The sequence below is a fragment of the Octodon degus genome, unplaced genomic scaffold (assembly GCF_000260255.1).
Source record: "Octodon degus isolate 3935 unplaced genomic scaffold, OctDeg1.0 scaffold00001, whole genome shotgun sequence".
Lineage (NCBI taxonomy): Eukaryota > Metazoa > Chordata > Mammalia > Rodentia > Octodontidae > Octodon > Octodon degus.
In genome coordinates, this window is record NW_004524577.1 from 7,216,511 (window position 1) to 7,228,732 (window position 12,222).

General features: G+C 53.0%; 1 protein-coding gene across 2 annotated transcripts in view; it reads right to left on the reverse strand.

Moving 5' to 3' along the window:
- Window positions 1–6,974, reverse strand: part of Spns1 (sphingolipid transporter 1 (putative)) — an 8,121-nt gene extending 1,147 nt beyond the window's left edge. The window contains exons 1-11 of one of the 2 annotated variants that reach the window (XM_023717410.1): window positions 6,809–6,974; window positions 5,980–6,259; window positions 5,841–5,906; window positions 3,864–4,000; window positions 2,615–2,766; window positions 2,463–2,529; window positions 1,607–1,752; window positions 1,208–1,363; window positions 769–958; window positions 300–365; window positions 39–137 (exon numbers count right to left, since the gene is read on the reverse strand). In XM_023717410.1, coding sequence (XP_023573178.1) covers window positions 39–137; window positions 300–365; window positions 769–958; window positions 1,208–1,363; window positions 1,607–1,752; window positions 2,463–2,529; window positions 2,615–2,766; window positions 3,864–4,000; window positions 5,841–5,906; window positions 5,980–6,220 — 1,320 coding nt within the window. In that variant the 5' untranslated portion in view covers window positions 6,221–6,259; window positions 6,809–6,974. The other variant, XM_023717368.1, reaches the window with a different exon arrangement.
- Between the last annotated feature and the right edge of the window lie 5,248 nt (window positions 6,975–12,222).

A 12,222-nucleotide genomic window follows, 5' to 3' on the forward strand; every position in this document is an offset into this window, starting at 1 on the left:
GGGCCCCGCACCCCTGTTGTGTGCAGGGCAGTGCTCACCAGGCCGATGAGGTAGGGGCTTCCAGCATCTCCCAGCAGGTGGGACAGAACAATCTGGAAGGCCTCAGCGGTGGAGCGTCGGGTAGGGATGACGACATACTGGGGGAGGGGAGGGGAGCTCAGCAGGGACTCGCCATGGGCCCAGGGTGGCAGGCCCCTCCACATGGACACCGCAGCCAAGGCAAACAGATGCCACTGTGCACAAGCCACGCCTCCTGTCCCCAGTCCCCCTTCCTGGCAGGCTCTGGGCCTGCTACTCACCAGCAGAATGTCTGCCACAATGGCCCAGTTCATGGACAGCAGGGTCTCCCCAATAAAAATGAAAATCTAGGGAGTGGGGAGAAGCAGAGCTGTCCCAGGAACAGCAAACGAGCCAACGAGTTACCATATGATGGGTTCCTCCATAAATTCAGGCAACCCTCTCCACGTCCCTACAAGACAGGGACTCCCATGGGTTCTGTTTTTATTTTTATTTATGTATTTTTTTGCGGTACCAGGGATTGAACTCAGGATCTTGTGCCTGCCAGGCAGGCACTTATTCTACTAAGCTATCACTCCAGCCCTCGGCTCTGTTTTTAGATGACTAATCTGGGCTCAGAGAAGCTCCCTGCTTGCCCAGTATCACACAGCTGGGAAGGACCAGAGTCATGATTTAAAAGTGGCGCGCTACCTGGAACCTCTGGCAATGGACCTCACAGAACGACACCCCCTGAGCCGGCTGGCTACTCACGTAGGTGGCCACGATGCTCCCTCGGGCGCAGGCAAGGGCCAGGAAGAGGAAGGGAGCAGAGCCCAGCAGGCCGGCGGCACAAACCAGAGGGTCGGCGCGGGGGTTGGAGCGGCGGAGGCGGCGGCTGATCTCCACACCCAGGCCCACTCCCAGGACACCCGTCACGCAGGTGATGAGCCCAAAAATGAGACTGGGGCAGGGGGAGACGGGCTGGGTCCTGTCTCCAGGGAAACAGCCACTCCCACCCAAGTCTATCCAGACACAGAAGCCCTGCTCCCCTTGTCATCCCTTCAAGTGTGACCTAGAAATGGAGGCTCTGGAAGAGAAGTAGCCTGTGGGCTCAGGCTCCAACCTGCCCTAGCCCAGGTTTGAATCAAATGCTCCTCACCCTGCCACTGCAGGCCACCTCAGGCCTCCCGGCCCAGCCCCACCTGTGTACCTGTCGGAGGAAGAGCAAGACTCCCCAGGAAGGCAGGGGGGCGTCTCCCCCAGGACCACTCGAGAGCGCAGCAGGAAGGCAGGAGCCCAGAGAGCCAGCGAGCCCGTGACAAAGGCCACAGCGGTGAAGCCAAGCGAAGACAGGATGAAACTAGGACTGTGGGCAGTTGGGAGAGAAGCAAGCAGTCTCCATGGAGGACTGGAGGGAGAAGGGACTTCTCTTTTCCCTTCCTGGCTTATTTTGCAGAAATCCAGGTGTGGAAGTCGCCCAGGTTGATCCCCAGATCTGGGCCTGTATTCAGACAGCTACCACAAGGGGTCAGCAGTGGCCAAATGCTGGGCTCATTCAACTCCCCAGAGGGAAGGGGCCTTGGGTGGAGCAGGAAGGGGTTCAACTCACTTTCTTGCCAGAGCCCTCAGATCTGCCCACCACGAGGTGGGACTCAGGGGTGGCGAATCCACGTGGCGCTCCACAGCTCCCCTGGGTGGCTCCCGTACAACCAGAAACAGCAGCAGGACAGCCACCACTCCCAGGCCTGGGGTCACCTAGGAAAGACACTGGCTTCAGGACAGGCAGAGACGAGGACATACTGAACCTGTGGGGTGGGGGTGGGGCCCTGCTCACACCCCGAAAAGCACTTGCTCTAGGGAGCCAGGCCTGTGCATCTGGGAAGAAGGGGCCGCCACTACTTCTGCAAGCCTAGCTTTGCCTCCTCTTTGGCAACCGAACCCTGACCTTCTCTTGGGAAACCATTTCCCCATTTCTGTCAAGCCACATGGATCAAACAACAACTCAGACCTGGCTGACAAGAGGACTGTTGACTGTCCCAGCCCAGAGGACTGGCTTCACGGCTGACCTGTGACCCACACACTGGTCTAACTGTGTGCCATCGAATGAGTGACTATTGCTCAAGGCTTCCAAGTGCTGGAGTCACTTGGGTCAAAGATAAGCAATTTGGAGCTCACACACTTGAAAGACAAAGCCAACACAGAGAAAAGGAAAGCGAGAAGAGAGCTATCAAATCCTGCTGACCCTGTGGGCTCAGCTGTGCTGAAGATCACCCCAGGTCTCCCCACGGGGAAGCCACCACAGTCCCTTCTGGGGGCTACAGTGTATGGGGCACTCCTGTCACCTGCAATGACAGCTCAGCCTAGAACATGACTTCCTGCAGGCCTGGCACTGTCACGCTATCCCCAAAAAGAGCTAACAGAGGTCAAAAACGGGGTCATGAGAATGTCACCAGTGTCGGACTTACCCTCAGAGCCCAGTGCCAGTCGCCAGCAGCATCTTTCACTTTAGACCCTGCGATGTAGCCCAGACCACTGGGAGGGGGCAGAGGGCACAGAATATCAATCATCAAGCCCCCCCCAGGCCTCCAACCCCACCGCCAGGCCTCAGGCCACTGACCTCCCCACCGGGATGGCAAAGTAGAACACGCTGAGCATTCGGCTGCGCTGGTCGGCCACGAAGAGGTCGGCAATAAGGGTGGGCGCGATGGTGGAGTAACTGGCCTCCCCAACCCCCACCAGGCCCCGGGTCAGGAGGAGCAGCCAGAAACGCTGGGGAAGGAGACATGGGGAGGTGGCACCCCACCTGGGGAGGAGCCAACCTCCCAGGCAGCCTCTCTGGCCAGTGCCAGAGAGGCAGCAGGGACAGCAGGAGAGACCTGGGTTTAGAATGAGAGACAGACCTGGCTGGAATCCTGGCTCCACCACTTACTAGCTGTGACTGTGAGAAAGTTACTTAACCTCTCTGAGCCTCAGTTTCCTCATCTGCAAAAGGGGAATGAATAACAACAACTTGTTCACACAGCTGTTGTGAGGACTTCTAGACAAGGTCCCCAGCAGGTATGAAATAAATCTTGGTTTCTACCTTGTTCCTCCCACCCGAGACACCCCAGCAGTGAACAGTGAACTGGGCGGGAGGAGAACTTGTCTACCAAAGACACCTGTGGCTAAGGACGGGGCACAGTGACGGAGGGAAGCACACACGGGGCCTGAGCCTGGGGACAGAGCCGGGCAGACAGCAGAGGAGGAGATTTCAAAGGAGCAAGGAAGCAACAGCCAGGGAAGCATGAGGGAAACCAGAGAGGCAGCAGAAGAGGGTTTCAGGAAGGAAGACATGACCAAGGGCTCCTGAGAGACCCAGCAAGAACAGCGCTGGCCCTGAGCAACCAGGAGGTCGCTATTGACTTTGGCAGGTGTGAGGTGTGCAGGAGTGGTGGGGCAGGCGTCAGCGGGTGGCTCTCAAAGCTCTCAAGAGGGGGCAGAGAAGAGGCCGGAGTGGCAGGCAGGTGCGGGCGGCTCCCTGGCTGCTCCCCCACCCTCGCTGCTGCTGGGCTGCTCAAGGAGCCTTTCAGGAAGGGGATTAGGGGAGAGGAAGCTTTGCCCATCAAAGAGACATGTGAGTATGGAGGTATGGAGCGGTCAATGGTCAGGGGAAGAGGGGTGATGGTGAGCAGAAAGTTCTGGAAGAGAAAGGGAGAGGAGCGGACAGGCAGAGTCCCTCAGGCAAGGAAAGGGTATAAAATGGCACCAACCAAGGAAACTGCAGAAGCTCTCCAGAGCCAGTCTGAAAGGACCCCAAGGAGCAGCAGCAAAGATTGCCAGGGAGTAGGGGGAGAGCGGCCGGAAGCGGAACCAGCTCGGGGCCTCACCTCTCTGGGGATGAAGGATGACCCCAGTGTCACCAGGGACCAGAAGGCAATGCCCCCGCACATGAGATACTTCCGATTGTACCTGTCACCCAGGTAGCCAAACACAGGTGCCAACACCATGTAACTGGAGATGAACACTGGGGGGAAGCAGAGAGTCAGCCCAGCCAAGCCCCAGTCCCCCACTCCCACCCAGCTGGGGTGCAGGCTGCAGGGACAACGGTGTAAGATGATCCTCCCCTTCCTCGAGGCCTCGAGGCCTCGGAGCCATCCCCGCACCCCAGCCAGGCAACCTCGAACATCTCCTCGCAGGCCGGACTTTCCTGGCCACCACACAGCCCATCCCTGTCTGTGGCACTTACTGTTTTCTTTTGCACAATTTATCCTTCGGCAAGTTACCTCGTGTGAACTGAGGGTTTAACCAGCCCTCCCACACGGCCCTTGCCTATCCTGGTCATGACTGTGATTTGCTCACTTAACACACAGCAGGCACAGAAGATGTACTCAATCAACACACGTGGAGTGAAAAGAGGAATAAATGGAACCATCTAGAAAGTTCTGCGGCTTCGCTAATGCAAGAACGCCTCACAGGTTTGCAACCTTGCCCTGTGCTCCCGTTCTCATCTCCAGACTTCATACCACCAGTTCCTCATTAGTCTCAAGTTAGAAAGGCACACGGGAGACGGGTTTTCAAATCCCTGTTTTGCCTCTAATACACTGTGTGACCTTGGGCAAGCCTGAGCTCTTCTCCCAGCCTCAGTGTCTTTCTTTCTAAAATAGGGATGGTAACACCTACTCCTCAGCCAATGGGAAGATTTATTCAGACTTAAGGAAGGAAGCAGTTGGGAAGTAAGGTATTATATTGGTGGGTGTGGTGGCGCAGGTAATCCACACTCAGGACAGTAATCTGCACTTAGGAGCGTTGTGAGTTCAAGGTCAGCCTGGGCCACATAGTGAGCTCCAGGCCAGCCTGAGCTACATAGTAAATCCCCACCTCAAAGCCAAACAAGCAAACAAATGGAAGTACAATGCTTGCCTGGCATGGCTCTGCATTTGGATCTCCAGTACCACATATACACACCAAAAACGATGAACAGGGCCGACAGAGATAGCGCAGCAGACTAAGCGCCTGCTTAGGTAAGCGCAGGGACCGGGGTTCAATCCCCTGGCACCACATGCCACCAGCCCAGCACCCCAGGCATGCTGAGCCAGCAACCTAGTCTGGGTGTGGTGGGGCATGCCTGTAATCCCAGCGCAGGGGAGGCTGAGACAGGAGGATCACTAGAGTCTGAGCTGCGTAGTGAGATCCTGTACCAAGTACATTTTTAAAAAAATGAACAATGACATCTCGCCCAATGCGTGACCAACACTCCCTCCAGTGCCTGGCACGCAGCAGGTGCTCAGAAACATTTGAGAAATGAAGGAGGGAAAAGCAGGCTGTGGCTCTGTTTTTGCCTCTCCAGAGCCACAAAGTTCTGCACAAGCAACACTCACCTTTCCCGGGTCCTGACATTCTCTCTGCCAGCACCTACTGTGCGCCAGACACGGCCCTGGGCCCTTCACAGCATGACTTCCCCTCTCCTCAGAGGTGTCTGTTACTACCAGCCCCTCTCACAGACAAGGAAAAGGGGGCTGAGGGAGGTGAGTGCCGTGCCTACCACCACGCAGTAAGGGGAAGCACTGAGATTTAAAGCCGGGTCTGTCTTCTCCACTTACTAAGCTGACCCCTTCGTTTTTGCCCTGTTCTGTTTGAGGCAGGATATCGCTATGTAGCTTCGGCTGCCCTCCAGCTCTCAACCCGCCTGGCTCCCATCTCCCCCGAGCTGGGACGACGACCTTGCTCCCCTCTTTAAATGCAAGGTCCTAGCTGAACTAGTCAGTCCCAGAACAAAGTCAAGGCCAGCGGGTCCCCCAGCTGTAAACGTCCCAGTTAGGCAGAAAGAGTAGGAGCTGCGGAGCAGCAGGCAGGAAGCCACTCACCGGTCTGGATGAGGCCGGAGCTGCTGTCTCCGATGCTGAAAAAGTGCTCGATGTCTGGAAGCACGCCTGGAAGGGGACACTCGGGGTGAGCCCGCGAAGCCACCCGGCCCCAGGACTTGGCCCCCTCCCTAGAGCCTACCGGCCACGGTGAAGCGGTCCATGTAGTTCAAGAGGTTGATGTAGCACAGCACGGCCACGATGAGAGCCGAGCGGCCCGGGGATAAGCCCGTGATGCGCTGCAGCCCCTCCTGGTCCGGGACCTCGGGCTCCCTGGACTTTGGGTTCCCCAAGGACCCTGGCAAGCCCGGGGTACCTGGCACCGGCCCATCATCTGGGTCATCCGCCTGGCTGAGGAAGGGCGCGGTGTCGGACCCGGCCATGGTCCCGGGGGGCCGCACCGGCCCGCGCTCCGGTCCGACCTGCGAAGGAAAGGGGCTGGAGAAGGTAGACTAGCGGGACCCCGGGAGGGAGGTGTCCCCACGGTCAGGCAGCACCTTCTCCTGATGCGGAGCTCGGCTCCAAAGGGGTCGGGCCGGGCTGTCCCTCCAGCCCCGGCACACACACCGAGCGCAGGGGACTGTGGGATCCGGATGACGGCGAGGCGCTGGCGCGGCCGGGCCCCTCCCGCGCCGAGCCCCCTCACCCCGAGCAGGAGGAGCGCGCCCCTTGTCGCTCAGCGCCGGAGCTGCACCCCTGCGGCAGCCATGTTGCCGGAGAGCGAGTCATGTGACACAGCGGCCCGGGGCGAGAGCCGCAGCGTGCAAGCCCTGGGCACGTGATCGGGACCGTCCCAGAGTAGTGTCACGTGACTGCGACGGTCGCTGGGGTAACCGGGCAGCCGGCCTGGGATCGCGCCTCACTGCAACCCGGCTGCTCATCCCCTCCTGGGCCGTGACCCAGTCGCCTTGGCTTACCGGTTCTCGCCCTAAGGCCAGCTGGCGGGCGTCTTGTGGGTTTTCGGAACTTACACAAGTCTCTAGAGATGCTAGGACCAGTTCTCGCTTGAGATCGCCACTCGCAGCGTCCGGGCGGCATCAGGCGTGCTGAGTAAGGGTGGAATGAACGGAGGCTGAACCGCGGCCCCAGATGCCCCAGCTCCGAGCGTCCGCCTTGGGTGCTTAAACCCCCACTGTAAGATGCGTCCCAGCCCGCCTTTCCTACTTCCTACCGGGACCGGACCCCCTACGCCCTCTGGTGGCCTTTTGTGAAGCTGACGGGCTCAGCCTAAGGAGACTTGCAGGAAGGGGGTCAGAGGTACCAGATCCTTGACCAAAGGATGCTCGGAGCCCTTCAGGGGACACTCGCGATTTCCAAGATACCCCGAATAAGCACACACTCTAAGTAAAACTGTCACCATTCTGTGCAAACGCAGCTTCACAAAAACTCTCTTCTGACCACATTGCAAAAGGAACCCTGAAGTCTCAGGAAATCACCTTATCCCCAAGATACCTTATTAGAATCTGAGCCCCAAATACCCCTCCTTGGCGCTGCCCTAGGAACTACTTCGTGTTTTGGAACCTTAAACCTAGTCTCCCCTGATGCACAGGAACTTTAATATATTTTTTAAAAACATTTTCTTTATTTGTGTGTGTGTGTGTGTGTGTGTGTGTGTGTGTGTGTGAGTGGCCAGCTCAGCCCACCAGGGAAGGGAGCGGGGCTGGCTGGCATGTGGTGCTGGGGATTGAACCGCGGTCCCTGTGCTTTGCTAAGCTTGTTCTAAGTAGGTGCTTTAGACCACTGAGCCATCTCACCAGCCCAATATATTTATTTTAAAATGTATTTATTTGGTACAGGGTCTCACTATTCAGCTCAGACGCGTAGTGAGACTCGTAGTGACTCTCCTATCTCAGCCTCCCCAGCGCTGGGATTCCACCAGGTTTTGGGGCCAGCACAGCATGCGGTACTAGGGATCGAACTCCGGTCCTTGCACTTGCCAGGCAGATGCTTAGACCCACTGAGTTATCAGACTGTAGTCACTTAATCCCCAACAAAAAATGTTACTGGGCAGCAACGTGTGCCTGACATCTCCTAGAGGTTGGACAAAAGTCCCTTCCTCCAGGGAGCTTATCGGGAGGAGGCAGATGCCTGCAACGCTGCCCCTGTGGAGTGAAAAAATCAGCTAAGCATGTATCTGTCAAAGGCCTTGTATTCAGACATATCTGAATAAGCTCTTCAAACTCAAACCCCCTAATAATTTTTTAAATGGGCAAAAGATGTGAATAGACATTTCCCAAAAGAAAATATATATGGGCCAGAGAGATAGCTCAGGGTCATAAACACCTAACTGGCAAGCAAAAGGACCCAAGTTTGATCCCCAGCATGGTGGCGCAAGCCTGTAATCCCAGCACTTGCGAGGTTCAGCCAGGAGGATCTCTGTGAATTTGAGACCAGCCTGGGGGCTACAAAAAGCGAACACAAGGTCAGTCCAAGCTGCATAGTGAGACCCTGTCTCAAAAAAAAAAAAAAAAAAAAAGATATATAGATAATCAACAAGTACCTATCATTGGTAATTATGGAAAAATACAACTTCAACCACACTGAACACTAAGTGTGGTAACCTGTAATCTCAGCACTCCAGAGGCTGAGGCAGAAAGAATGTCTCAAGCTTGAGGCTGGCTTGGGCTACATAATGAGTTCAAGGCCAGACTCAATTATATGCAAGACCCTGTCTGAAAAAAAACCAAAACAGACTGGGTGGGAGTGGTGGCACACACCTGTAATCCCAGTACTATGGAGACTGAGGCAGGAGGCCTGAAAGTTCAAACACCTGGAGCAACTTAAAGTGATTTAGCAAGACTGTCTCAAAAACAAATCAAAACCCTGGGGGTGGCCAGGTGTGGTAGTGCACTTGGGAGGCTGAGGCGGGGGTCACTGTACGAGAGGCCATCTTAGGATACACAGTGAGATCAAGGCCAGCCGAAACTGCAGCAGGAGACTATGTCTCAAAAACAAAAGAAAGGGCTGGGGAGATAGCTCAGAGGTCGGAGTGCTTGCCTGCCTGGCAAGTGCAAGGACCAAGGTTCCATCCCCGATAGCACAAACTGTGCTGGCCACCAAAACTAGGCATGGTGGTGCACACCTATAATCCCAGCACTGGGGAGGCTGAGACATGAGGATCACCCCAAGTCCAAGCTATCTAGCAAGACCCTGTACCAAATAAATAAATAAATAAATAATAATTTTTAAAAAGATTTAAAAAACGAACAGATTTTGACTGAACTGTTCCATATCTGGCTTTGGCTGACCACAGGTTATGTGAAACTTCAAATAAAGGGGACCCGTATATTTATTGCCCTGCCATACTTAAAAGTCAAGTTCTCAAATCCTCCTGCTACTAATGATACAGGGAAACCTCCAAATGACACGGGGAGAAACACTCATCTCCCAACCTGAAAAGATACCTGGGACGAGTTCGTGTTCTCTAAAACCAAAGAATGAATTTTAGGAACAAACAGGTTATAAGAATATATTTATTGAGGGAAAGAAAGTGCCTGTCTGAGAGGGACAGGAGAGGGGATCCAGTGGGTTGTCCCTGGGAAGCTGTCTCTTCTAGGGACTTTTATAGAGGAAAACCATGTGGTAAGGGGGGTCTAAGGTGGTAGAGAAGACATGGGAACTCGCTTAGGTGGGCATGAGGTGGGACAAAACTTTGGCCAACCAATGAGATTACAAGCACCATGGCTCAGGTGAACTTGATTAAGTCCAAGACCGAATGGGGAAGCGAGTCACATGGCAAACGGACCTGAATGGGGACAGGGTCTCTTTCTGTTGTGGGTTGGGCTAGTGACTCATTTGGGCTGTTTTAAGGTGATTGATACCTATGTAGAATATCAGTCCCTGGGCGGGGGAGACGGTTCAGCAGAGTAAGTGCTTGCCTGGCAAGTGCAAGTGCCTGAGTTCTGCCAAAAAAATAAATAAATAGAATATCAATCCCTGATGCCCATCCCTAGGGAAGTATGTAGCTGTGTTTTCTCTTTTGTCTCACAGTATGGCCCATACAGAAGTGTTTCTCTTTCAAGTTGTAAAGTCACCTTGTTTTCCATCTTGACTTCTTGAGGAGGGCCTGGCCCTATCTGACTGCCTATAATATTTTTATCTAATTTAGCTGCCTACAACACTAGGTCCTTGAGACACCCACACACTGGAATTGCTTGGTGGCACTTGCCATCGCTGGATTTTTGTTCAAGAAATAAATAATAAAGTTAGAGGGAAAAAAAGCTTTTTTGAAGAGCTGGGGGGTTAGGGGCTGGCGAGATAGCTCAGTAGAATAAGCACTTGCCTGGTAAGTGCAAGGGTTTAAGTTCAATCCCCAGTTCCGCCAAAATAAAATAAAGAGCTGGGGTATAGCTCAGTGTGAAGTCCCTGGGTTGAATCTCCAGTACTGTAAAATAGAGAGGGAAAAGGAGACCAAGAAGCCTGGAAGATGCACATTCTACTAATGACTGATTGTATTCTTGGACATAAAAATCTAAGGAAAACTCTCACTAGTACCGAGTGCTGGGGGTATAGGTGTGTACCACTACAAATGGTTATTTCCACATTTTGGAGTTAAAACTGTTTTCTTTTTTTTGCGGTACCAGGGATTGAACTCAGGACCCTGCGCTTGCCAGGTAGACACTTATTCTACTGAACTATCTCCCCAGCCCCTTGGTTTTAGGAGGCAAAAATCCTACAGTAAGTTATTTAAGCAAGACAAAGTTCCTCATTCACAAAAAGTCCAGAGGCCAATGGTGTGAGCCCAGGAAGGTACTACAGGGAGGCAGTCAGGCTCCTCTCACTGTCCCCCCATGAAGTCCCAGTTCTGGAGGTCCCCAGCGTGAGGACGGCTGTTCCACATGAGTCAGCAGGCAGAAGGCAAGGGAGGAGAGGGCACACAGGCAGCAGAGCCGTCCTACAAGTAGCACCCCTCTACCACCACGAGCCAGAACTGGCACCTGCTCACCTCTGGTTAGACTCCATTTGATATTTCTACCGCGTAGGTGCTACGTCAATAGCCACACTGTATTGTCAGGGAATAGCAACAGGCAAAAAGGCCTGTCCACGTTCAGTACAGACACACATTTCTCTCCCCAACAGTTTCAACCATGACTGGCTGAACCTACGGGTACAACTGCATCGACGGAGGCCAACCACACTGTACTTATACCAGCGTCTCTGCTGTGCTCTAAGCCTTGAGCCCAGTACCCGAGAAGGAGCAAAATCAGATATGGGGAGATGACTAAAGGTCTTTGTCACAGTATTTTAATAAATGTTATGCCACACAGACAGAAATTCTCAAGTATGCAAAGGTTGTATGTATTGCCATTTATTCTGCTGAAATTCAATATATAATATTATTATATACAAACATTTTAGTGGGCATAAAAGATCTGAAAACATGAACAGCTATGACATATCATGAACTATTTAAATGTTATAAAATTCAAAATAAAAAATATAAAAATAAAATTCAAAGGAATGTCACATTCCAATAAAATGTTTTTATGAGGTTGACATACTTTTGCTAAAATTATACCACTACTGGTAGATGATTAATGGCATTTTTAGTAGATAAAACTGACTTGTTAAAAAAAAAAAACAAAAAAACTGGCTTGTTAGTTCAAACAAACTGCCTCACATACAAAGGTACATTTTAAATCACATAGAAGTGACGGTTGGTATCTGGCAGCCAGGGCAGCCAGGTCCTGACCGGTGAAAGCCAAGAGCTTCGCACGCGGGGCAGCTGCCGCCCCTCCACACCGAGGGGTCCCGACAGACTGCAGCCTTATGTCGTGGCTGAACAGGAGGGAAATCACTGAGCTCTTTAGTTTTAAATAAGACAGTAAAAGCACAAACTCTATAACAAAATGCTTAATTTGTTTACATTAAAATCAAAACTGTTCAGTGAAAGACACTCCCACACACACAAAGTGCCGTTCTAGGAGTCTTGTGCAGGCCCCAGTATACGAGCAACTCCTCAGAATGAACAAGCACACCGAAAGGAAGCTCCGTGAGAAAATCAGTGTGTCACAGAAAGAGAAATCAGAAAGGCAGACAGGATATATTTTAAAAATTCTTGTTTGCTTTGGTAGCACTGGGAATTGAACTGAGGGCCTTGGCATTGAGGTACACCCTCAGCCCTTTCTTATTCTTTATACTGAGCTAGAGTCTGGATAACCATAGGAATGTGTGATCTTGCCTCAGTCTCCACAGTGCTGGGACTGCAGCGGTGCTCCGCCATGCCCAGCTACTTAAAAAGTACACCTGAATGAATGGTGACCAAGTGAATGCACACTAAAACACTGTCACTTCTTTCTTTTTTCTTCTTTTTGCGCTTTCTGAGACAGGGCCTAGCTATGCAGTTCAGGCTGGCCTTGAACTCACTGTGTGGCCCAGGCTGGTC